The following is a 23,275-nucleotide window of genomic DNA, read 5'->3' as shown; positions in this document are numbered from 1 at the left end:
TGAGCTGGCTGTCTCAACTCCATCCTCAAGGCAATACGATCTTTGCCATACGTTTCCTTACACGCGACATGAAATCCGCAACGCTCATACAACTTTTTTGCGCTTTGGTTCCATTCATCGACGATGATGGTGCAATGTATGCCGTTTTCAGAACGAGCGGCTATGATTCTGGCTTTCTCCAGCGCTGCCTTGATCAGACGCATACCTAACCCAAGTCGCCTAGCAGACGGGTGAACGAACATCCCATTGAGATGAAAATGCACATATCCCATCTCCCTATTATTCTCCCTCGTTACGCCAGCAGCGGTCAACGAGTTGAACGGATCGGCCTTTGCAGAGGTGTTGCTTGAGGTTTGAGGACCCAACAGGACGATGAAGCCGAGCCATTCGCTCTCCACAAAAGTATCAACGTCTGCCTCATGGACTGCATCGCATTCCATCCCATGATCTGTTGAGATCGCAACAAATGCTGTGGCCTTGTCGTTTGTCAATCGCTCAATCGTGTGATCAAGACCACGCTGGGCCTCATCCTCGTAGCTAGAGGCGAAGGCACCAGGTGATTCCTTCAAGGCGAACAGTCTGAACTCCCGGCTTTTGATTGCTAAAGCTACCAAATGGCTGTGTTCCGCCGAAATGTCGAGGAGCTTGGGAATCGTGACAACTTGGTAGAAGGTATCGAGCATCTTGGGTGCCTCCGTCGGATGTAAAGCACTCGCGCGTGCACAGCAGAAACAAAGTAGCTTGAGTCGGTGTGATCAATTACGTGGCCCACAAGCCGGAACAACCAAGATCTTCACAGAGGTTGGGACTTAAAGTAGGACAACCTTTGTATTTCGTTGACGCTGTGAGGGGGGAGGGGCAGTGAAATTAATGGAAGAATAAGTACCACCTAAAGGATCGCTGGCATACTATAAAAAGAGACCAGATAGCGAGAAGAAGTCGAACATCTTTCATGAGTTTCCGTTTCATGGCACAGACATGGAGAACGAGTAATGGGATCCTGAGTCACAGAGCTGTTGCTTAACGGTGCTGTAGCTGAAGCTTGTGTCTCGGCTCCGGCTTGCAAAGCCTCATGCGAGCAAAGCACATGATCAGCACGCGATGTCAAGCAAGAGTAACGTGGTCTATGGCAGGCGACATCTATTGATCTCGAAACACACGTTATGATCACACCTGCTGTCGCGGTGAGACCTTTTTTGTACTCTATGCACCTGGCTTCAACCTTGCAAATAGATCTTTCTTCTCTACCAAAATGTTCTATTTTCTAAATATTGTCCACGGTCTTCTGCTCGCTACATCAAAAAGTCACTCTGAGAATATCGCAACCCTGTTAACAAAGTGAGATAGAATGAGTATCGTTTTCGAAAACCTCGACGACGACGAGATCGCCGATGAACTCATCGACCAAACCCGGGACGCTGCCACGAAGAACTTCATTCTCGACTTTGGAGAAGAGAGTGCCCATGTAGCGTTCAATTTGAGTCACTCCAGCTTTGAAGAGGTGTTGGACCATGAACGTCCGGCGAACGTCAACGCGAGATGGATCAACATTTGGTATCCGCAGCGACAGAAGCAGTTGATCGAGACGCTCGCAAGACTGTACGATTTCTCACCACGGCTGCTTGGGCTGATGTGCTCTGATCCGATGCAACCGCAAGTTTCTGCGTCGAGTCACAGACCACAGCGTAAAGCACGCAAGCTATGGAAGAACAGCCCTCATTCCTCCTCAACCGACACAGAGAGCAGCAGAGGCTCAGACGAGCTATCCGACCATGTATCAATGATCAGCCACGAGTCGAGCAGAGGCGGCAACATCTACCGCATCGCCAACGACCTCTGGCACTACTCCAGCATCGACTTTGGCCGCAACTACGTCTGCCTAGGCTACAACTCCCTCTACGGGACGAAGCTCACCACCTCCGCCGACGACGACTGCGACGTCTTCGACGAAGGCCACCTCCCCCACTGCCACCGCGTCTGGACCTGGCTTCTTCTGACAACAGACAAGACCGTCATCGGCATCAACGAAGACCCCTTCCCCTACGCCTCCACCAATCTCCTCTCGCCCATGCAGCTCCGCATCTTCCACGAAACCCGGCGCAACCAGACGAACGTCTTCCGCTCGCTCTCCCTCATCGACTCGGACCCCATCAACGCCCGCAACCCAATGACTCTGCTGCCCCTCCGCTCCCGCCTCGGCGACACGCGCGAGGAATCCGCGCACCGCGCCTCTGACACCCCAGGCTTGCTGCTCTACTACTTGTTCGAGAATTGGCACAATAGCTATACGCTAATCACCCGCAAGGAAAGCCGGTACGGCACGGAGCTCTCTTCGCTGCGTAGAGACATGCTCGCTGCGCCGAAGCTGGCGCATATCGACCGTCTGGATCGGATAGGCAAGGAGCTCGGCGTGCTGCGCCGTCATTATGAGGCCTACAATCGCCTTATCGATCGAATGCTGGAGCCGTTGGCGCCTACGACTGCCAGTCTGGAGAACTCCAGGGTTGTGAGTAATAGTAGCGATTCTGGGAGTGTGGATACGGTGAGAGGTATTGGAATTGTGATGGAGAAGCGGAGTATGTTGGGCGTGTCGCTGAGTTCGCCGGCGAGGGTGAGGTTCGCACGGTTGCGGGACCTGATGGATTTGTACGCGCTCAATGAGATTGAGGAGTATCTGAAGCAGAAGGAGTCGCTCGTGTCATTGGTAAGCCACCGCGAGCGGATTAGGGGCCCAGAATACCGGTTCGCTGACGAAAACCTACAGAACTTCTCCCTCCTGACACTTAAAGAGTCTCTCGATGTCGAGCATCTGACCCGCATCACGCTCCTGCTGACGAAGTTCACGATCCTGTTCTTGCCGGCGAGCCTCGTCATGGCATACTTCAGCGTCCCGCTGGGAAACATGGAATACACCGTCGGCCAGTTCTGGGTCGCCTTCAGTTTGGTCTTGGTCCTGAGTTGGGCGGCGCTGATGACGTTCGGGTTCGTGAGCGGAAGCTTGCAGACAGGATGGCTATGGAGGTCCACTGTGAAATGTGGGAAAGGATTGGTGAAGTGGATGGCGCGGGTGTGAGTGAGATCTGTTGCTGGTTAAGCTGGGCCGGGTCAGCCTTCAGCGAGAGATCGATGTCTGCCTTGATCGCAGACTGCCATTTGTGTGATCGTACGAAGGGGATTAGAACTCCTGAGCAAGTCCAGTCGCATGTCCAAGGAATGGACTATTCAAGGTCCTGTGATCCTGCAATCGAGTGACGGTCGGCGTTGGCATGTGGTGATAGACCAGATCCAGTGCTGAGAGCGAGGACGAGCGCGCCCCAACCCAGCGAAAAGCCTCGTGCGTCCCTCGAACCCCCAACGACTCAGTCCGCTCTGTCAAGTGTGGTGTGCTGTCACACTAGGTCGCCTGGGAGGAGTGCCTGTTCAAAAGAAGACGAGAATGGTATTGCATTTTATCGAAAAAAACGTGAAAATCGCAGCCGTATTTCGCAAGGATAATCGCATCGAGACGCCCTAGCATACACAACCCGATTCCCAGACCGCCCTTTCCCATTCTCTCGGCAAACAATGACTTCTCCCATCTTCCGCCTTCCGCTACTGTCCCCTCGAAAAGAGAGGTCTCAGACCTCCTTCACCTCCCCTTTCCTCCGCGAATCGCAAGAAGAATGCTTTCATCGTAACGTGTTTGTTCTAAAAGGGTTTCGCGTGCGCACGTATTCTCGGCTCGCGCGCTTCTCGTGATCGAACGTGATGGTTTTCGCGCGGTTTGTGCGTGGGCGGGATCGCGGCGCCGCTGCGACTCTACTGGTGGCCAGCCTTGCGCAGCGAGTTGCTGAGCCACTCGAGACCCTCGTAAAGACCGTCACCAGAGGTGGCGCAAGTTGACTGGATGTACTGTTGAACTAATTAGCATGCTGGACTATGATGGCCTGACGACACCCGTCTCTGGAGAAGGGAATATGGATGGATGACGTACCCAAGCGCGCTGCCTCAGGGAGTGCAGACCAAGCTTGTCAGTGATCTCGGCGGCGTTCATGGCGTTGGGCAGATCCTGCTTGTTGGCGAAGACAAGGAGAAGGGCGTCGCGCAGCTCATCCTCGTTGAGCATGCGCTGGAGCTCCTCACGGGCCTCAACAACACGGTCGCGATCGTTGGAGTCAACGACGAAGATGATACCCTGGGTGTTCTGGAAGTAATGCCTCCACAGAGGGCGGATCTTGTCCTGTCCGCCGACATCCCACACGGTGAACTGAATGTTCTTGTACTCGACGGTCTCGACGTTGAAGCCTGTTGAGAGATTCAGGCATTAGCTGCTGTTCTGCCACAACATTCTACGCATGCGAGAGTCTCCGGTAGTTTCTCTCATGTCATAGTGCGTGGAATTGGTGTTACGAACCGATTGTGGGAATGGTGGTGACGATTTCACCGAGCTTGAGCTTGTACAGAATGGTGGTTTTACCGGCGGCGTCGAGACCGACCATCAAAATTCTCATCTCCTTCTTGCCCCAGAGGCGGTCGAACAGCTTCGAGAAAGTGAGACCCATGTTGGCGGTGTTGTGTGGTGGGGTATTGAGTGATGTTTTGAGGAGGAAGAAAGGGACCAGGTCTCGTGTCCTGTTTAGCGCAGGCGACTTCGTCAGTACTCGTGCTCTCGAATTTCAGCGCCCATTGTCTGGCATGTGCTTTTCATATGCGGAGCGAGGTGAATACGCCTGCCTGGAGGCATGTCGCATATGTGTCCCTTTCCATGCGCGCTGACAGGTAGCCAGAACGTCGACGGCGGGCGGCGGTGCGCAGTGGCCGGCAGGCATCAGGTTCGGGGGAGCGGAGCGGACTCACCAAGTGTGACACTGCTGATCCTCGGTATGAGTGGTGCGGCGGTGGTGTTGGGATGGGATGGAGTTGGCAGTTGGGTGGTCGAGGCACCGGCTGCTATCGGTGAAGGCGCACGCACAAGGGCAACGTTGGATTCAAGCGGCCGTGCCTCCCTCAGGGCCCCGCTTGGCGTCTCCTGATTTGCTGAGCGGCCACAACACGCCGATCGCGTGGGAGGGCGCATTTATTGTTTGGTCTTTTTGCTGAGCGACATGACATGCGCACAGTAATTGCATTAACGACGAGTCCTATATACTTGCAAATGACTCCGGCTTCACTTCATTTCCTCCTGCGAAATAACAATGAGCGCATGACCCGGTACAAGGCACATGTACCCCGGACGCGGCCGACGCGCAAGCCGACAAGTGTACAACTTTCCGGGTCTCGACCACCGCGGAAACGAAACACATGATAATATCAATAATCGCGATACGAACAGCCGCTATGCTATGCTCCGACACAATCACGCAGAGGGCTCAGCCTCTCTAGCCAACGCCTCCTTTTCATCCGCAGTCAAATCGCTCTTCGCGCTATCAATTCTCACGAATCCAACAAATATCACCAAAGCTGCGGCGCCACACGCCAGCTCAAACCAGAAGACATTCTTGTAACTCTGCTTTTCGCCCTGATAGCTGGTGAACGCGGCAATGATGTCCGAAAACCCCAGCAAAATGGCAATGCTCAGCTGCAGCAGCGCATTCGCCAGCCCGCCCGCAAGGCCCTGCTGCCGCGCAGGCAGCGTACTGCTGAGGAAGATGTTCGCCACGCTGAAAATCAGGTCGATTGCCAAAGTCGCGCAGATCATCGCCGGGAACACCCAGGCCCAGTAGCCGGCGTCCTCTGGTGCGATCGCGAACAGCAAGCTGTCGACGATGATCGCCAGGCATGTGAGAACGGCGAGAAACGTGCCGGGGATGCGGTGCAGGATCAAGGCGCCGACGCCCGCCAGTATGCAGCCGCCGACGGCCATGGGAACGTACCACGCGACCACTTGCATTGGGCTGGCGCCCATGATGTTTGTGATGCTATTAAGGAGCTAAGTCAATGATCGTTCTCGCTGTCATGCCGTGTGTGTTGAACTTACTAGTATGTGGCGTAGAGCAAGTAGATGCCCAGTGTGCCGTAAGCGAAGAGCAGTGCGAGGATGAACGGACGCATATACTTGATCCTGAAGACCTCGAACGGCAGAAGTGGCTGCTCTGCGATCCAGCCCTCGACGTAGAATGCCACGCCTAACATCAGAATACCCAAAACGAGCGTGACTGGGATGTATGGCGTTGCCCATCCGTCGGAAGCATGGCTGGACTGCGTGATTGCAAAGACGACCAGAATTAGGCCGGAGACCACCGCTGCGGTGCCGTACCAGTCCATCTTGACTCCGTTGTTCTTGCGCTCTTGGTGATCCGACGGTATGGTGAAATACGCCACGACGGCGGTCAAGAACGTCAGGATGGCGCCGATGTAGAAATACCACTGCCAGCCGGCATACTCTCCAGCGACGCCGGCGAAGAAGATGCCAACGAAGAAGCCCAGCGGCGCCATAGAACCATAGACGCTAAAGACGAGGTTCTTCCTCGGCCCAGGTCTGTACATGCTGCCCAGCAAGGTAAGGCTCGCAGGTAGGTACGCCGCCGGGCCCAATCCCTGGATAGCACGGCAGAAATCCAGCATGAGCTCGTTCTGGGAGAAGCCGCCGATGAGTGACCAGATGGCTGTCCACAGGCACCCTGCCAGATAGACAGGGAATCCACCATAGATGTCTGCCAGACGGCCGAAAGGAATCAGGAAGGACGAAACGACGAGCGAGAAGGCACTGGCGGGCCAGGTCGCGGATGCGGCTGGGATGTCAAGTGCTCTTGTGACCGTCGGGACAAGAACTACGAAACCGGAGACGAAGTACTCGGTCAGAAGCTGGGCCATTGTGACTGAGAAGATAAAACCGAATTCCTTCCATGCGGAGCCCAGCTTCTCTGGTCGCGAGCGGCCTAGGCGCTCGATGCGTGCCTTTTCTGATTCGCCTTCGATCGTCGCCGGGTCGATGTCTTGGTTGCGGTCCATGACCGCGTTGTTTGCCACAACCTCAGATGATTGAGACATGGTATCGAAACCTCCAAAGTACTTGTATTAGATCGCTCAGGCGAAATAGAGAGGTAGTCTCCAATGTAAGCTCCAATGTAAGGTATGATCCGACGCTGTGGTCGACGACTTGATGAGCCCCGATATTTCCAAAAAATGGACGCAGACCAGATAGATATACCCTCTTCCACCTATACTCTCCTTCTCCCTTCAGCAACACGGATTCATAAGCAACCGTCTCGAAGTCGTGGTCCTAAAGCAAAATGACGCCCTCCCAAATGCCAAATGACGACCCGGCCAAGAACGGGCCAATGGGAACTTCGGCTTCGAGGCTTGGAGTGACGACCCGGCCAACTCAACGCACAGCGGCTGGAAGAAACAGCGCAGTTTGTCAAATCCGAAGACAACAGATCGGAGAGGCAAATTGAGAAGAGTGTCTAGAGAGGACTAGGGAGAGAAATCACGACAATGTCAAGACATCAAACCGGCAGCTATAGCCTTGGCAGGGCGGCGATATGAATCTTCGAATGCGACTCGGCGTCCGCGGGCCCGAAGTGCCGGCGTGGCTGCCGATGGGCTTTGGAGTCCAGCGCGCCGGAAGCTTTCTTGATGGTACTGCTCACCCTCCTTCAAGCACGTGACCATTGAAGGGCGAAGGATGAAGACAAAGAATCGATTCCTACTATTCACACACGCTCGCACTACCGCTAGGTATTGACATTTCCTTCGAGCACCGAATGTAGTCGTACAACAAAAGACCGAAAAAAGTGACCTCTGACCCAAAAATCAATCCCCACGCCGCGCGAGCTCTTCCCACCCAAAACAAGAGCATGAAGACATCTTCGTTTCCCCATCGTCAAGGACCGCAAAAAGAAAACAAGACCTCCTCATGAACGTTTGCGGGCGCGGCGGTAAAGCTGCGGACCCGATCGCAAAAAACGCCTCGCAGGGAAGGGGGGAATGGGGATAGGGAAGAATTCGCATCCACAAAATCGTACCTTTTTGTCAAGCACGCTTCCTGCATGCCATGCATAGAAACCCCGGATTTTTCGTACTTCCTTGACCGCAAAATGCACAAATGTGTTTTGAATCGAGGGAGGAGAGGGGGGTATATAAGCCTCCCGTCGATCGGTGATGATGTTGCTGATAGTGATGTGAAGGGATCAGGTTTTCAGTGCTGCTTTCCAGTGCTCCCCGCAGGACTGATCGTTGTTGGGAGATGTCGTTATATCTGTCGTTAGAAAGGTCGGGTATTTGCGGACTTCTGTGAAGACCATGGACCACACAGTACTAGTGCCGCGTATCGCTACTAACCCGATGAGTATTTGCGGTTTCTCGTAGCAGAAGCGTGCAGTGCCCATTAGGTTTGTACAGGTCTCGTTGAGATCGAGAGATTATTCCGTTTGGCTGTCTGGCAAGCAAGATAGACCATGTTGAGTAATATGGCGATCTTGTCAATCAGGGCAACAGACTCTGCTGGTGTGGGCCATAAGAAGAGGTCATTGTAGGTTCTGCTTGGTCGGAAAGGGCCAGGAGAAGCTGAGCCAGGCAACGCTTAGTGGCAGCGTCGTCTCTCAAGACTGGGGAGAAGGTGGCGTCGCGCAGAGGCTCAGGGAGGCACTGGCGGAGCGCCTCGCGAGCACGAGCGTTGTCGGAAAGTCTTGAAAATTTGTTAGCAGTAGTTGGTGAGGTTGCAGTATTGACGCTTCACATACCTGAGGAAACACCTGACAACATGCTTCAGCAGCCTCACAGTCTGCTGATCGACCAGTTGGGTAACCATGTTACTTAGGACGGTTCCAACGGCATAGAATCGCTCGTAGGTCTGGCATATGTACTGCAGTCCCATGTCGTCAAGCAGGATCTTCTGAACAATAAAGATAGCGACGGTCTTGCTGAGCTCTGAGCCAGTTTCCATGATGCGCAGGCAGAGAGGAATGATCTCGGTGGTAAGGAGGAAGTTGATGACTTCTGAGGAATCGTTCTTGACGAGGGCGCCAATGACGCCGAGGGAAGTCAGGCGGAGGTACTCAAAGGGTCGGGATTTGGAGGTGGTGTTGAGGAAAGGATACAGGAAGAGAGGAATGTGAGCTACGCAGATGTGTCAGTCGATGGATGCGCCAAACCGAAAAGTAATGGACATACCACCCAAGAAGAGGCCACGCGTATCGCTGTGAGAGGCAACACATTGTAGTAGAGCCAGCGCGTTGCAGACACGGTTGCTAGCCGCTGCAGTGAGCTGCGAGGGGTTGAGCAGAGGGTATACTGAGATGATCTCTTGCAGCAGGGACGTCATGACGCCTGTCTGAATGTCAATGTTGGCCTTGCGATCGCAATGGACAAGATGTACGCACCGAACGAATGCCACAAGATAAGTGCCAGCTCCGGAACCTGCTCTCTTTTCTTGCTCAGCTCCAGGAGCGCGCTCTCCCTGGTGTTCGCATTGAGGACCTGAGCAATCCACTCCAACACCCTCCTGTTCTCTTCACTGATGGAGTCGCCAGCGCCAAATATACTGCCATCCTGCAGCTCACGTGCAGGACCGAGTCCCTGACCCATACCTCCGTTCGCGCCTGCGCCTCCGTTCTGATTCATGCGTCCATAATGCTGCTGCTGTTGCTGCTGTTGGGCCGCGGCGGCCGCGGTGGCCGCAGCTGCAGCTTGACTCTGAGCGTAATGGTGCTGCGACGGACCGTGAGCGTGGTGCTGCCAGTCCGGTTGGTGATACGGGTTCTGGTGAGTGAAGACGTGCTGCATGGTCTCGGATGTCCTTTTCACTTGACACGCATGCAGGCCGCCTCACACACCGCGAGGAAAAGGAATGGGTGTAGAGATGGTGTCGCGATCGCTGTGCGCAGGCGATGATGTGTGCGAGGATGTCGTCGGATGGAGTGTGGGGGGATGGTAGGCCGAGGTGGTGTTGGTACGGTGATGTACAGAGCACTGGGCTGGCTGCAAGTGTGCTGCTGCAGGGTCGCGATGCTCTTGCGGCAACGCCCGCGCGGAATGGGGGGAGAGCTCAAGTCGAGTCAAATGGACGGCGACGCCCAATGAGAGAAGGGCGCGGTATTTTGGTGAGACAAGCCTGTGATCCGACTTTCATGAGATCGTAATTTTCATGTGCAATCGATAACGTTATTGCATGGTCGCGTGGGCATGTGGTTATTGCAAATCGTAGGCTTACTGCGCACACGCTCGTGCTCGTCCTTACGGCTCATGAACTACGAAATTCTCATGAACTCCCTCGATCATGGATACTTCATATTGGAACGAGACGCATAGCAGAGAGATTGAATAGACAAACGTCTTCTTTGTTATCATACATGGTTTATACATCGCCTCCATAAGGCATCGCTCACACGAGGGCCGCGACTAGGCGCGCATCATTGGGATCCATCAAAGTGATTCCGGCACAGAGAGAGGTGTGTCCCCGAAAACAGCGTCGTCCGTATATCATGAGCATGAAAGCCTAGTGCTTTCTGAATCCTGTAGCTCTGGCATTGAGCATGTCCTTGTATGCGCAGTGTGGGAGCATGGCCAATTCGTCGCTAAGAGCATCGATTTGAAATAGATCATTGACCGAAATCACCAAATGCCAAACCACTTCTTCTGAACTGGTTGAGTCTTTCCGTCGAAATCGACATAAGTCGCAGGGCCAGCATTTTTGACTGGTGCACTTCCCGTTGCTGGAGCCGCCGTCGCCAAATCCATGGCGATAGATGATTGGGTCTCCGGCGCTGCCTGACCGCCTTCCCTCATTGCCGGTGTCGGGCCAAGCACTTCATCGTCTTTCTTCGCAGTCCAACCGCCAAACTTGCCTTCGTCTTCATCCTCCAGCCCATGCGCCTTGCGGAACTCTGAACGCCTCTTAACATCCTCCACTTTCTGTCGTCGCATCTCGGCAGTCTGAGCGGTAACGTATTCAGAGTGCATTTGGTACACCTCGATGTAGCGTCCGAGGAATGTGAAAGGATGCGCGAAGAACATATTGTTGGGCGGGAGCAAATCCATGTAGGGTGTCGAGTGGAGGAAGTCTCCAAGCCATACGCCGACAGTGAGCGTGACGAGGATTCCCTGGTTCCGAGTCAGCAACTGATCTTTTATGTATGCTCAACGTACATACTATAGAAATCCAAAGGTGTATTGTCTTGTTTGTAAGGAACCAATACGTGAACGTTCCTTCCGCCGGCATCATGTGGGGATACGTCCTGGTCTTTTGCGCCTGGCGCTCGCGATCGGACAGAGGCGCGCCATAAGATCTAGGCTTGGAGCGAAGACGAGACGGGTGTGAGGGCGGATTGAAGCGTTCAGGCTTCTCGAGCAGTCGAGGCTTCGGCGGCGGGGGTTTCGAGGAGGCATAGCGGAGGCCCACGGGGCGCGCGAGCATGCGCTGCAGTTGCCGCGAGTGCAGGGCGAACGCAGACGGCGCCAGCGAGGGTCTGAGGGCGGCCATTGTGTGGTGGTACGGCAAGATCTCTCGCACTCGCGCTCCTTCCCAAAGCAGCCTGCAGCTTTCGGCACATCGAAGTGAAAGTCGGCGGCGGCGACTTTCCCGCCAAGGCGGCTAGCGTGGCGCACGGTCGCGCTGGCCCACGCGCCGGCCAGGGCAAAAGCTGCGGTTGGCTGCTTCCCCCAAAACATTCGAGCCGCCTGCCTGCCTGCCTCGCCCACGCACACCGCCAACAAACACCTCTCCGCCTCACCACCACCCCGTCCTCCCTCGACACGCCGCCCGACGCCGAGTCACCCTCCCTCTCAAACCCACACCCCCAAAACAGTCGCCCAAGATTCCCAACATGCGCGAGATCGTACGTACCGCCCGCCGCCGCCGACCAGGCCCCTGAAACAAACACGCGTGCCCCGCGTCTGTGGGCTTCCCTGAGGACAACACAGTGCTAACCGGCTCTTCGCTCGCAGGTTCACCTCCAAACCGGCCAGTGCGTACGTACAGCGCTTCAGATCCGATGATGAGACTCAAGAGCGCGTGATTAACATCCATCAAGGGCAATCAAATTGGTGCTGCATTCTGGCAGACCATCTCCGGCGAGCATGGCCTCGACGGTTCCGGCGTGTATGTTTACACCCATCGAACGCAAGAAAGACTCATCTGACGCGTATCAGGTACAATGGCACGTCTGACCTCCAGCTCGAGCGCATGAACGTCTACTTCAACGAGGTACGAGCCACTCAGGCAGCCGCATACGCACGACCCGAGAGCATGCACTGACCACATGCCACCACAGGCCTCTGGCAACAAGTACGTCCCGCGCGCCGTCCTCGTCGACTTGGAGCCCGGCACCATGGACGCTGTCCGTGCCGGTCCCTTCGGCCAGCTCTTCCGTCCCGACAACTTCGTCTTCGGCCAGTCTGGCGCCGGCAACAACTGGGCCAAGGGTCACTACACTGAGGGTGCCGAGCTTGTCGACCAGGTCCTCGACGTCGTCCGTCGTGAGGCCGAGGGCTGCGACTGCCTCCAGGGTTTCCAGATCACCCACTCTCTCGGTGGTGGTACTGGTGCCGGTATGGGTACCCTCCTCATCAGCAAGATCCGCGAGGAGTTCCCCGACCGTATGATGGCCACCTTCTCCGTCATGCCCTCTCCCAAGGTCTCCGACACCGTTGTCGAGCCCTACAACGCCACCCTCTCCGTCCACCAGCTCGTCGAGAACTCCGACGAGACCTTCTGTATCGACAACGAGGCCCTGTACGACATCTGCATGCGTACCCTCAAGCTCTCCAACCCCAGCTACGGTGACCTCAACCACCTCGTCTCCGCCGTCATGTCCGGTGTCACCACCTGCCTGCGTTTCCCTGGTCAGCTCAACAGCGATCTCCGCAAGCTCGCCGTCAACATGGTTCCCTTCCCGCGTCTCCACTTCTTCATGATTGGTTTCGCTCCCCTCACCTCTCGCGGTGCCCACAGCTTCCGCGCCGTCTCCGTTCCGGAGCTCACCCAGCAGATCTTCGACCCGAAGAACATGATGGCCGCCGCCGACTTCCGTAACGGCCGCTACCTCACCTGCTCCGCCATCTACCGCGGTAAGGTCTCCATGAAGGAGGTTGAGGACCAGATCCGCAACGTTCAGAACAAGAACACCGCCTACTTCGTCGAGTGGATTCCCAACAACGTCATGACCGCCCTCTGTGACATCCCGCCCCGTGGCCTGAAGATGTCTTCCACCTTCGTCGGTAACAGCACCTCCATCCAGGAGCTGTTCAAGCGTGTCGGTGACCAGTTCACTGCCATGTTCAGGCGCAAGGCTTTCCTCCACTGGTACACCGGTGAGGGCATGGACGAGATGGAGTTCACTGAGGCTGAGTCCAACATGAACGACCTTGTCTCCGAGTACCAGCAGTACCAGGACGCCTCCATCTCCGAGGGTGAGGAGGAGTACGATGAGGAGGCTCCTCTCGAGGCTGACGAGTAAACCACTGGTCAAGCAGGGACCAGGTGTGTCGCCCACATGGGCAATGGGTAATAGCCATCGGATGGGTAAAGCAAAGCGACTGTTTTCAATTGTGTGTTTCTTTTTCTAGCAGAAAAGCGAGGAGTAACCCAGCGGTAGTATTGTCAAATTACTCTCCTCGCTTCACGACCTACTGTTAGCACCCTTATTACGACCCTCAGCAGTCTTTTCTAAACGATGATATTCAGAAGTATCGATTTAATCCCGCCTCCAGCTCCCGTTTGTTTACTTCAGCTGCAGCTGTGTAGTTTGCCCCGCACTTGCCGAGATCGCAGCGCGGCTCTCGGCACGTTTCTCTCGCTTCGTCCTTGGTCTGCCCGCGTCGCTGATCGCTTGAAGCCCTGAATGCGTTACGCTTGCAGTTTGCGGTTATTAGGTAAGGAGTCATCTATCCGAAGATGGGGGCAAGATATACCATCGCGATATTCCCTGTCCGCGCCCCTCGACGCGGCAGTCACCTGAATTTGATCATGAGCTCCACATGTTGACTCTGAGTGTGTGTTTGCTACTCGTCGTCTGATAGTTTGGCTGGAGCCGTTGCTTGTGGCGAGCGCTCTTGATTGTGGTGACTGGGAGGCCCAAGGGAGTCTCTTAGCGGTCAAAACTGATCGACATCTGATACCTGAAGGCGAGACGGGGAAGTTATGAGTGAGAAAAAGGCGTGGAAGGAGGACGACGATGGGGAGGTAGAGCAAGCGTCTACCAGCGCAGGAACACCGGATGCCAAAGATGGTCTGGAAAAGAAATCTGGTTTGAAAGCCAATGGAGAATCTGGAGACCCTCCAAGGTTATTAAACGAGAAGGACCCAGAGACACCAGCTGCGCCGACTGGACCGCCTCCACCTCCAAATGGGTAAGTGCTGATTGAGAGAAAATCGTCTTGTGGGACTTTCTAATCATCATGTACAGTGGTTACGGGTGGGTGTGTACCGCCTGCTGTGCGACGATAAACGCTCATACTTGGGGTATGAACAGCAGTTATGGTGTCTTTCTCGCACACTACCTTGCCACAGAGACCTTCCCTGGCGCCTCATACCTCGAGTACGCATTCGTCGGGTCTCTCTCCATCTCCTGTGCTATGCTCGTCTCGCCAATTGCAACATATACCACTCGTGTCTACGGCACCCGCACGACTTTATTCATTGGTATCGTTCTCGAGACAGCAAGCCTCATCGGTGCTTCATTCGCATACGAGATCTGGCAACTCTTTCTTTCCCAAGGTATCTGCTTCGGTTTCGGCATGGGATTTCTCTTCGTTGGTAGCGTCGGCATCGTTCCACAATGGTTCACGACCCGTCGCTCGCTCGCAAACGGCTTCGCGACATCTGGCTCCGGTCTAGGTGGACTCATCTACTCCCTCGCGACCGGCGCCATGATACAGACCATTGGGCTAGCCTGGGCCTTCCGCGTGCTCGGAATCCTCGCATGCGTCGTCAATACAATCTGCGCCCTCCTCCTCCGCGACCGCAACAAAGCCATCGGCTCCTCGCAGCTCGCTTTCGACCACCAGCTCTTCTCCCGGCCCGAATACCTCCTCCTATGCGGCTACGGCTGGTTTAGCATCCTGGCCTACGTGGTGTTGATCTTCTCCCTCGCCAACTATGCCAACTCCATCGGCCTCTCCGCCTCGCAAGCAGCCATCATCAGCGCCCTCTTCAACCTCGGCCAGGCCTTCGGCCGCCCACCCATCGGCTACTTCTCCGATGCGATTGGCAGAATCAACATGGCTGCTCTCATGACGTTCCTCTCCGGCCTCTTCGCGCTGCTCATCTGGACCTTCTCGCGCTCCTATGGCGTGCTGATTTTCTACTCGCTCGTCGGCGGCGCGGTCGCGGGCACGTTCTGGGCCACCATTGCGCCAGTGTCCGCTGAAGTCGTTGGTCTGCGCGGTGTGCCGAGCGCGTTGAATCTGATCTGGCTCGTCATCGTGCTGCCGTGTACTTTCTCGGAGCCGATTGCGCTGGAGATCGTGGGAGGGACGGGCGAGTATCTGGGTGCGCAGCTGTTCGCGGGCTTCATGTATGTCGCGGCGGCGGTGTGCCTGCTTTTTCTGAGGGGATGGAAGATTGGGGAAGTGAGGGAGGGCGAGCGGATGAAGGCGGAGGGAGAGGGAGAGGGTGATGGTGGTGTTGTCGAAGAGACGGTGAGCTTGAAGAGTCGGAGGGCTGGGAGGAGGGCGATGGTTAGAAGATGTTGGGATTGGAAGAAGGTTTGATTCGTGCGTAAAGATGTTTGATAGACATTCCGTCGTTTCTCGCTTGGTCATGCTCATTTGTTTGTTTCGTCTGATCAGGTCTTCAGAGTGCCATTTGTCCGACTACAAATGATCATCAGCAGCTTCGTCGTCATCGTAGTCGTCGTCACCGTCGTCGTCACAGCCGCTATCATTCCATTCATCTTCGCTGCCTTCAAACATATCATCTTCGCTTTCCTCAGTCTCGTCTTCTCGAAGTTGTTCTTCGCTCTCAATCTGTTCTCGCAACCGGGCAAGACGAGCAGTCTCGGCAGCCTCGTACTCAGTCATTGGATACATGGCGTCTATTTCTGTCGTGTCTGTGTTGCCGAAGTACTCGGAGAAAGTCCAAGTATCCAGGTAGCGCATTGCACGATGGTGCTGTGGCGTGTAATCCAGGGTGTACCGAGAAGCGCTAAGTCGAGAGTGCAAGCTTCCGTGAGTGCATATTCCTGACCGTTCAAGACCATGATACCATAGATCCCGTTGATAGCTTCCATGTTCATCATCTGCACGGCTCACCCTGTCATAGATGGATTTCTTGTATCGATCCTGCGCGTCGATCTTTGAAAATACGCTAAGCAGGTACAGAAGTGCTTCGAAGGACTTCGACGTGTTAGGTCCGTGTGCATTAAGCACGCAGTGGAACAAACAATTCCAGCCATTGTTGTCGACCTCCTCTATGTCGCAGCCTGCTTTGATCAAGTATTCCAGGACTCGTGGGGTTTTCAAGAACATTGCATCGTTGCATGAACGAAGCCAGATGCTCAAGCCGTCAATGCGTAAACTGCTTAGATCGATAAAGGATCTGCCATGCTTGAACAGCATGTTCAATGCTTCCTAAACGGAGTTAGTTCCTCACGCGATGGTTGGACAGTGTAAACTGACTGTAGAACTCCGATCGATGTCACTGCAGGATAATGCGTCCCTGATGCCCTGGGCCGAGTATAATGAGCCGTCGTCCTTTACGTAGTCAATTGTTGGATCCGCGCCAGCTTCCAGCAAGCTTATCTTGCATTGCATCATTCTTGTATACTGCTCTCTGGTCACGTCTGCTTCATCTGAACTTGCTACTCCCAACGCTGGCTCCGTCCCACTTCATGACCATTAGACTGTGTGACTCTCTCCGGGGAAGGTCTTATCACACATTGTAAGCTGTACGTACCGGAAGAAGAAAGAGGCCTCAAGCCTATCGACATCGACGCCACTTTCGGAAAGATATTTGCAGCATGTTGGGCTTCCATAGTAGGACGCATACTACAAGAGTCAGCATCAAGAAATCCACCGTTGTTTTGTACGTACCGAGAGCAGAGACCGGCCTTTCTCGTCACAGTCTCTGACCGTAACTTTTTGCGTAGCCATTAGCTTCAATAGGCCTTCAAGGTCATCTTCCTCAATCACACTGAACACCTCCGAGTCCCCTGGAACTGTCCGGTAAGCAAGGACCACCGGGTGTATCATATTTGTGCGCAAGAGATCCGTCTGACACCCGAAGAAGGCCACTAAAGGAGAGCCTGTATGGTTGCAACATGGTTCAAGACGCAAGACCGACATAGACTGCGTTGTCTCATGGCCTTCCTCGTCGGGAACGCTCGTTTCCGTAGTTGTCAGGGTGATTTCCCACCGAGCATATCTCAGGACATCGCGTCTGCGCTGGACGACAGCGAAGTTCCCACAATTAACAACCGGAGGTGGGGAGTTGATCCTCAGCCTTCTGCCGAGGAGAAGACGTTCTCTCAAATCACTCCACTGGTAATCAGTGTGTTGTCTCGCTGATCGCGCGAAACCGGATGACTTCAACGCGTCAATGACTGTGGCAATTCGACGAGTGATCTTGCGGGCCGGTAAATCTTGCATGGGAGTCTCCATGTAGAGAGACAGCTTCTGCAGTTTGCTCAACGCCGTATCGAGAGACTCTTTTGGTAGTTTCCGCGGCTCAAATGCGTTTGCGTCTTCGATATGCTTTCGCTTCTGGCCGGTGAGCTCGGCCTGGTCAAGCAGAAGTGTAGTTGCGACCGCACATGTTTGGAATGACCGATTGCCTGACGGGGTCACGTAGTAGTTGACAGTTTGCGTATAGACGTTGCCGAAATGAGCTCTGCCATTGCCTTCGACAACGTTACTGTGGTAGCGGTGTCCAGCATTCGCATTTTTGGTCTCAAATACAGAGCTTGGGATCTCTTTGTCGGACTGCTGCTCTATATGTTGCGCACTCGTATCGATGTGTTCCATCAAATCAGACGATGAAAGCTCCAGTACTTCGTGAGTGCTCCCGTTTTGCACCACGCTTGCTGCCATGACGGTAATAGATAAAGGGACACTAAATTTGCGCTGTGATACAGGGGATTATAAGACGGATATGTGAAACTTGGAAGATTAGTGACGAAGAAACTCCAGTAGCGGTTTTTGTTGCTATAGCATGTCAGCATTGCCCAGTGGATTCGGTTTATATATAGCTCAGCCTCGCATGAGGAGTTTCAGCGTGAGCTGGCGGCAAGCGACTGTGCATTAGCGGCACCCTGAGATCGGGTTGTTAGATTCGCACTTCAGCCTGATCTTCATCACAACTTTTCAAATGCATCGCGGATGACCTTGAAGGCCGCATTGTCCTGGGCTGCGAGTGTTGCAAGCGCGAATTGAGCAGCACAACGTTTCGAACTCGCTAACACACAGAAAGGTGAGGGGTTACGCTGATTAGGCTCAGTCAGATCATACGCGGACGGACGGCTCAGATCTCGCATAGGCAAAACACCATGTCAACGCGTTGGGATCACTCCATCGCACAAGACAACGCGAGAGTGCAATATGGTCACACGTACATCCAGAACCAGTTTCATGGCATGGATGATGGAGGACGCAGGCAATTGCAGGAAGACAAGGTCGAGCTCTTCATCAAGGCCCTCAAGTTCGACCAGATGGACTCTCGCTATCACAGCATTGACCCTGCCCATGTCAGCACCTGCTCCTGGCTTTTCGAGAAGCAGCAGTACTTGGACTGGGCTTACTCCGATCATCTTGAGCAACATCACGGCTTCTTATGGATTAAAGGCAAAGCTGGTTCAGGCAAATCCACGATGATGAAATGCGCCCTGGAACATGCGAGAAAAGTACACAGAGACAACTCAATCATCTCATTCTTCTTCAACGCACGCGGCCATGACTTGGAGAAGTCCGTAGAAGGGTTGTATCGATCTCTGTTAGTACAGATACTCACGCAATTTCCGGAAATGCGCCTCAAATTCTCATTCGAGGTCCCACGAAATACCGAGCAAGGCGAATGGCCAGTTGCGGCTTTGAGGAACTTTCTGACCGGAGCCATCTCTTGCTTCGGAAAAGACCAAGCGTTGTCAATATATGTCGACGCCCTCGATGAGTGCGATGAGGACGACATGCGAGATGCCATTGAGCACTTCGAGGAACTCGCGCTCATTGCTCAGTCCACAGGCATCCAACTTTACCTCTGCTTCGCCAGCCGATACTACCCGCAGATCACTATACAGCACTGCGTTCACATCGAGCTTGAGGCGCAATCTGAACATCAGCGGGACATAGAAACTTACGTGCGCAACAAGCTATCGATTCGGGACAATTCGCTTCGAGATCAGCTCATTGGCAAAATCCAGCAACGGTGCTCCGGAGTCTTTTTCTGGGTTGTCCTCGTTGTACGCATGTTGAAGAAGAAGAGTGACACTGGAGCATGCACTTCCGAAATACTACGCACGCTGGACGAGGTGCCGATCAAATTGCAGGAACTGATAGCCCGTGTGCTTGCGGCGCCAGACGATGCTCTTGTTGTGACAATGCAATGGATGCTGTATGCTGAACGGCCACTGACTCCAGAAGAGCTATATTTCGCTATTCGGACAGGGGCTGGACATTTGGCTTCTGGTGCATGGGATTCCGATGAGCTCAGTCGCGATGCCATGGTATCTTTCGTGCTCGCATCGTCTCGCGGGCTTGTCGAAATTACGAAGAATGACTATGACGAATTTCTCAGAGCGCAATTGGTCCACGAGTCTGTCAGAGAATTCCTTCTCGCAGGCGGTCTGGCGAGCATTACTTCGTGCCCGGCCAGAGCCCACCCAAGGCACGGCCACCTGCAGCTAGCTCAATGGTGCCAGACGTATGTGGATCTTGACGGCGCGACTTATCGATCATATCAAGCGGAGGCGGAGAGACTTGCTTTCGAGGAAGCACAGTCCTCCGATCCTGACCTTCACAACGCGCGCCGTCATGAAATATGCCTAGATTTGGAGAGAAACTTCCCGCTGTTAATGTATTCAGTGGTGTGCATGTTCCACCATCTTGAGCAGTCACAACACGGCGGATTGCCGACCACAGAATGTCTGATTGGGTTTCCCCTATCTTCTTGGGTGGTCCTTCACTGGATTATGGTACTCGGATTAGAACGGCCGCCTCTTCTTCGCGATCACCCCATTTCCCTAGTTTACTTGCTTTGCAATTATCGGTGCCATACGCTCCTAGAAGCGGTCCTGGAAGCTAATTCAGCACCAGACCCGCGCGACAGAGGATTTTCAGGTGCGAATGAAGAGGGGTTGGGCCTTCTCCAGACCAAGCTCGATCTTAATACTGAGTTCGAAGGATTTCATGGTAGCCTCCTCGAACGAGCTGTCGATTCAAATTCACCAAAGACAGTAGAAACCCTGTTATCACATGGTGCGAGCGCCGTTACCCGTGGTAGAGAAGCTATGTTTTTCGCCATCGACGTCGGCAGTCTACAAACGGTGGAGCTACTTCTGAGGCACGGAACGTCTCCACACATGCAGGGTATAAACTCGAACTACACGCCTGCAGTGACGTTCGCTGCCCAACACCTTCAGCCCTCGATCGTGCGACTTTTGCTGGATTACGGTGCCGACCCAAATGGATCGGACGCCGGCCCGCACATGAACCCACTGCTTGAAGCGCTCAGGTACGGTGCGGTTGGCGGTAGACTCCGCGGGAAAAAGATGTTAGCAACTATTCGTGAACTCCTCGATGGCGGCGCAGACGTTAATCGCGATACTCATGATGGTATTTCTCCCTTGGAGTACGCGCTCGATAGAAGTGATACCGAAGTAGCTCAGCTTCTCTGGGAGTCGCAGAGAACACACCGTCATCGAGCGGACAATGCTGAGCAGAAACGGCAACCTCCGGGGCAGAGGAAATGAAGCCCTTCGGTACATCGCTGCAGATGAGACGATCCAGGCAGGGAAAACATGGCCTCTCGAAGATCCGGCAGCTCCGACATTCACCCTAACCGTTGTAACTGCTGAGTCTTGGCCTGATCGAGAAACAAAAAGTCGGATGACCATGGTGGAAGTAGCCCCGTGCTTTATCACACGGAGACACAGCAGTGCTTCAACGATAGTAGAGTCACACGCTCTTGTGCATTGTCGATCACCACCGCCGCAGGCTACCAAAGCATTGTATACGTAGTAAAGTCGAGAACGTTTGGGAGTGGTTGAGTTCTTGATTCGAAAGTGGCAAATGTTCGATCAGGCAACTTATCAGGTTTTGCTATCAGCCGGCATCCCAAGTCATCAGAAAAACACTGAGCAACGCTTGGTTTAGCTCTCGTATCGGATGTGCCTTCTGCGAAGGTTATGAGAACAAAATGAATCCTTCGCAATCCAAATCTAGCCGCATGATTCCCTGCACTGCTTGTTAAATGAGACCAGATTTCCAGCAGTCAGAAATAAGAAAGTAAATGCCCAACAACGCTCAGCATCCGACAATCACCGCTTGATCTCCAAAATGCCAAACTTCTTCCACTCGCCGCCGCCGTCGCGCACGCGGCTCTTGCTGCGGTCGCGCTTGCGGTACCACGCGTACTCGGGCTTCTTCTCGCTAGGCGCGTCGAGCAGCAGGCGGCCGGCGCGCAGCGCTTTCGTGTGGTCGAAGAGCACGTTCGTCTCGTGCTTGCTCATCTCGCGCAGGATGATGATGTAGGAGGGGTCGTTCTGTTATGCGAATTAGTGAGGTGGCAAAAGGATGGAGTTGGAAAGTGGATGGGCTTACGCGGTCGTATTCCCAGGGGATGTCGTAGTAGCGCAGAGTTTCGGTGGAGAGGTAGTTGACGTGGATTTTGGCGTAGACGGGGACGTGGGAGTTGAGTGGCGCCAGAGCACGGGAGGTCGTTGTCGTCGTTGTGGTGATTTTTGTAGTGGATTTGTTGGCCGCCTTCTCCTTGTCCATAATGGCTTCGATCTGCGAATGCGTGAAACCTTTCTCGGCAAGCCGTTTGCGCATCGCTTCGTCGAGTTTCTCCTGCGCCTCCTTCTTCTCGCGCTCCTCTTTCTCCTGCTTCTCTTTCCGCTTTCGCTCGAACTCCGCCCACTCGCGCTCCTCGCGCTCCTTCTCCTCGCGCTTCTCCCGCTCGATCTTCTCCATAAGCCTCTTCTCCTCCTCCTTCGCCTCGCGCTTATCGCGCTCCATCTTCTCAATGATCCTTAGCTCCTCCTCCTTCGCTTTCTCCTTCGCCTCCCGCTGCTTGCGCTCATACTCCTCGATCACGCGCTTCTTCTCCGCTGCCTGCGCCGCATCGTTCTCGGCCCGCTTCGCCTCGTCTTTCAACCGCTTGATTTCAATGTCGGCTTTGATCCGCGCCTCCTCCTTCTTCCACGCCTCGCGCTGCTCGATCTCGCGCTTCTCGCGCTCCAGCCGGTCCATCTCGTGCCGGTAGTAGTCGCTCCGGCCGCCGCGGCCGGAGCTCGAGCTCGCATCGCTGCGCCCGCGGCTGCGCGACCGCATGCGCCGCTCCAGGCGCATCTCGGCCAGCTCGTCGGCCAGCTGGTCGCCGAGGCGGCGGCCGCGGAAGTCGGGCGTGTGGTTGTAGGGCGGGATGGGGATGACGGGTGGCGAGTGCGAGTCCGCGCGCAGATTGGCGTCTTGGTAGACGTCGTTGTAGACGTTCACGATGGGCGCTGGCGAGTGGCCGGTCGAGCGCGTGCGTTGCAGGCTGCCGGAGGGTTCGCGGCGGTAGTGGGCGTTGGGGTCCAGGTGGTAGCCGCTGACGGCGTGCTGGTGGCGGGCTGAGGGGCGGCGGGGGCGGTAGGCCCATTCTTCGTCGCCGAGGAACGACATGGTGGTGGGTTGTGGTCAGGTCAGGGTGGGAGGCAGGTCACGGGGTGAGATATAGGGTGGTGGATGTTTTCTGTCTCAGTGTAATTCTTTCTTCTAGGACTGTTGGAGGAGGGATGCAGGAAAGCGTAAGACAGTTTGTGAAGAAAGAGGAACAGGTCACTGGAGCACGAGAAGGATCAAGAGGACTAGGCAGAAAAGGGCGTGAGTAAGACGGCCGACCAGCGGAAGGAGTGCGTGGGCGACATGCATCTTTCAGCGCGCCGCGCCACCGGTGAGTAAGGTTGATGTCTACTACCTAGTTGCTAGTCTTGTGGGGGCCAGACGCCAGCTGAGGCTGCAAGCAGCAACACACCCTGCAGGCGCAGAGGGAGAGGGCGCGGACGGTGGCCTGATGGGGTGTCGCGAGACCAGCGCCATCTGCCACCGCCGTCAGCTGGCCGCGGCCGCGAGGCGCGCGCGTCCACAACGTCGCAGAAGTGTAGCGGCGCCACCGCATACGGCGCCGGAGGTGTGCCTGGTGTCTGGGAGCGCAGGCTGCGGG

At 54.9% G+C, this 23,275-nt stretch overlaps 10 protein-coding genes across 10 annotated transcripts; 4 read left to right on the top strand and 6 right to left on the bottom strand.

Annotated features, from left to right (window-relative positions):
• The first annotated feature begins 1,125 nt into the window (after positions 1–1,125).
• Positions 1,126–3,475, top strand: WHR41_05931 (uncharacterized protein). The gene is made up of 2 exons (XM_069374536.1): positions 1,126–2,704; positions 2,765–3,475. Exons 1-2 carry the CDS (start codon positions 1,349–1,351, stop codon positions 3,071–3,073), a joined length of 1,665 nt encoding a protein of 554 aa, XP_069228476.1. The 5' UTR covers positions 1,126–1,348; the 3' UTR covers positions 3,074–3,475.
• On the bottom strand, positions 3,418–5,147 carry ARF (ADP-ribosylation factor). The gene is made up of 4 exons (XM_069374535.1): positions 4,837–5,147; positions 4,394–4,611; positions 3,974–4,284; positions 3,418–3,891 (listed from the first exon to the last, which is right to left on the bottom strand). The coding sequence occupies exons 2-4, from the start codon at positions 4,539–4,541 to the stop codon at positions 3,799–3,801; spliced, it is 552 nt and encodes a 183-aa protein (XP_069228477.1). The 5' UTR covers positions 4,542–4,611; positions 4,837–5,147; the 3' UTR covers positions 3,418–3,798.
• Positions 5,148–5,335: 188 nt separating this feature from the next.
• On the bottom strand, positions 5,336–6,969 carry WHR41_05929 (uncharacterized protein; the record flags this gene model as incomplete). The annotated part of the gene is made up of 2 exons (XM_069374534.1): positions 5,336–5,897; positions 5,957–6,969. The coding sequence occupies 2 exons, from the start codon at positions 6,967–6,969 to the stop codon at positions 5,336–5,338; spliced, it is 1,575 nt and encodes a 524-aa protein (XP_069228404.1).
• Positions 6,970–7,607: 638 nt separating this feature from the next.
• Positions 7,608–9,864, bottom strand: rcd1 (Cell differentiation protein rcd1). The gene is made up of 4 exons (XM_069374533.1): positions 9,303–9,864; positions 9,094–9,249; positions 8,664–9,039; positions 7,608–8,608 (listed from the first exon to the last, which is right to left on the bottom strand). The coding sequence occupies exons 1-4, from the start codon at positions 9,703–9,705 to the stop codon at positions 8,407–8,409; spliced, it is 1,137 nt and encodes a 378-aa protein (XP_069228403.1). The 5' UTR covers positions 9,706–9,864; the 3' UTR covers positions 7,608–8,406.
• Positions 9,865–10,238: 374 nt separating this feature from the next.
• On the bottom strand, positions 10,239–11,442 carry WHR41_05927 (uncharacterized protein). Its single transcript, XM_069374532.1, has 2 exons — positions 11,072–11,442; positions 10,239–11,022 (listed from the first exon to the last, which is right to left on the bottom strand). Exons 1-2 carry the CDS (start codon positions 11,399–11,401, stop codon positions 10,534–10,536), a joined length of 819 nt encoding a protein of 272 aa, XP_069228396.1. The 5' UTR covers positions 11,402–11,442; the 3' UTR covers positions 10,239–10,533.
• Positions 11,443–11,574: 132 nt separating this feature from the next.
• On the top strand, positions 11,575–13,622 carry TUB1 (beta-tubulin). The gene is made up of 5 exons (XM_069374531.1): positions 11,575–11,756; positions 11,866–11,889; positions 11,952–12,019; positions 12,070–12,124; positions 12,192–13,622. Exons 1-5 carry the CDS (start codon positions 11,745–11,747, stop codon positions 13,374–13,376), a joined length of 1,344 nt encoding a protein of 447 aa, XP_069228395.1. The 5' UTR covers positions 11,575–11,744; the 3' UTR covers positions 13,377–13,622.
• A 153-nt stretch (positions 13,623–13,775) lies between these two features.
• WHR41_05925 (uncharacterized protein) lies at positions 13,776–15,739 on the top strand. Its single transcript, XM_069374530.1, has 2 exons — positions 13,776–14,268; positions 14,325–15,739. The coding sequence occupies exons 1-2, from the start codon at positions 14,060–14,062 to the stop codon at positions 15,628–15,630; spliced, it is 1,515 nt and encodes a 504-aa protein (XP_069228398.1). The 5' UTR covers positions 13,776–14,059; the 3' UTR covers positions 15,631–15,739.
• WHR41_05924 (uncharacterized protein) lies at positions 15,733–17,946 on the bottom strand (the record flags this gene model as incomplete). The annotated part of the gene is made up of 3 exons (XM_069374529.1): positions 15,733–16,029; positions 16,171–16,488; positions 16,951–17,946. The coding sequence occupies 3 exons, from the start codon at positions 17,944–17,946 to the stop codon at positions 15,733–15,735; spliced, it is 1,611 nt and encodes a 536-aa protein (XP_069228397.1).
• Positions 17,947–18,401: 455 nt separating this feature from the next.
• On the top strand, positions 18,402–19,896 carry WHR41_05923 (uncharacterized protein; the record flags this gene model as incomplete). Its single annotated transcript, XM_069374528.1, has 2 exons — positions 18,402–19,711; positions 19,770–19,896. 2 exons carry the CDS (start codon positions 18,402–18,404, stop codon positions 19,894–19,896), a joined length of 1,437 nt encoding a protein of 478 aa, XP_069228400.1.
• A 1,205-nt stretch (positions 19,897–21,101) lies between these two features.
• WHR41_05922 (uncharacterized protein) lies at positions 21,102–22,734 on the bottom strand (the record flags this gene model as incomplete). Its single annotated transcript, XM_069374527.1, has 2 exons — positions 21,102–21,611; positions 21,670–22,734. 2 exons carry the CDS (start codon positions 22,732–22,734, stop codon positions 21,387–21,389), a joined length of 1,290 nt encoding a protein of 429 aa, XP_069228399.1. The 3' UTR covers positions 21,102–21,386.
• Between the last annotated feature and the right edge of the window lie 541 nt (positions 22,735–23,275).

The sequence above is a fragment of the Cladosporium halotolerans genome (assembly GCF_011745625.1).
Source record: "Cladosporium halotolerans strain TM138-S3 chromosome Unknown Sca20, whole genome shotgun sequence".
Classification (NCBI taxonomy): domain Eukaryota; kingdom Fungi; phylum Ascomycota; class Dothideomycetes; order Cladosporiales; family Cladosporiaceae; genus Cladosporium; species Cladosporium halotolerans.
This window is presented reverse-complemented; position numbering and strand designations above follow the sequence as displayed.

Excerpts from the sequence above, each read along its gene's own strand:
- TUB1 (XM_069374531.1), top strand. Across the intron at positions 11,890-11,951 it reads ACCTCCAAACCGGCCAGTGC|GGCAATCAAATTGGTGCTGC; the intron begins GTACGTACAGCG and ends ACATCCATCAAG. Across the intron at positions 12,125-12,191 it reads TGAACGTCTACTTCAACGAG|GCCTCTGGCAACAAGTACGT; the intron begins GTACGAGCCACT and ends ATGCCACCACAG.
- rcd1 (XM_069374533.1), bottom strand. The coding sequence starts at position 9,705 with ATGCAGCACGTCTTCACTCACCAGAACCCGTATCACCAACCGGACTGG. Across the intron at positions 9,040-9,093 it reads GCGTGGCCTCTTCTTGGGTG|CTCACATTCCTCTCTTCCTG; the intron begins GTATGTCCATTA and ends ACATCTGCGTAG. Across the intron at positions 8,609-8,663 it reads GTTGTCAGGTGTTTCCTCAG|ACTTTCCGACAACGCTCGTG; the intron begins GTATGTGAAGCG and ends CAAATTTTCAAG.
- WHR41_05927 (XM_069374532.1), bottom strand. The coding sequence starts at position 11,401 with ATGGCCGCCCTCAGACCCTCGCTGGCGCCGTCTGCGTTCGCCCTGCAC. Across the intron at positions 11,023-11,071 it reads TACACCTTTGGATTTCTATA|GGAATCCTCGTCACGCTCAC; the intron begins GTATGTACGTTG and ends ACTCGGAACCAG.
- WHR41_05931 (XM_069374536.1), top strand. The coding sequence starts at position 1,349 with ATGAGTATCGTTTTCGAAAACCTCGACGACGACGAGATCGCCGATGAA. Across the intron at positions 2,705-2,764 it reads AGGAGTCGCTCGTGTCATTG|AACTTCTCCCTCCTGACACT; the intron begins GTAAGCCACCGC and ends GAAAACCTACAG.
- ARF (XM_069374535.1), bottom strand. The coding sequence starts at position 4,541 with ATGGGTCTCACTTTCTCGAAGCTGTTCGACCGCCTCTGGGGCAAGAAG. Across the intron at positions 4,285-4,393 it reads CACCACCATTCCCACAATCG|GCTTCAACGTCGAGACCGTC; the intron begins GTTCGTAACACC and ends ATCTCTCAACAG. Across the intron at positions 3,892-3,973 it reads CCCTGAGGCAGCGCGCTTGG|TACATCCAGTCAACTTGCGC; the intron begins GTACGTCATCCA and ends TTAGTTCAACAG.
- WHR41_05925 (XM_069374530.1), top strand. The coding sequence starts at position 14,060 with ATGAGTGAGAAAAAGGCGTGGAAGGAGGACGACGATGGGGAGGTAGAG. Across the intron at positions 14,269-14,324 it reads CCGCCTCCACCTCCAAATGG|TGGTTACGGGTGGGTGTGTA; the intron begins GTAAGTGCTGAT and ends CATCATGTACAG.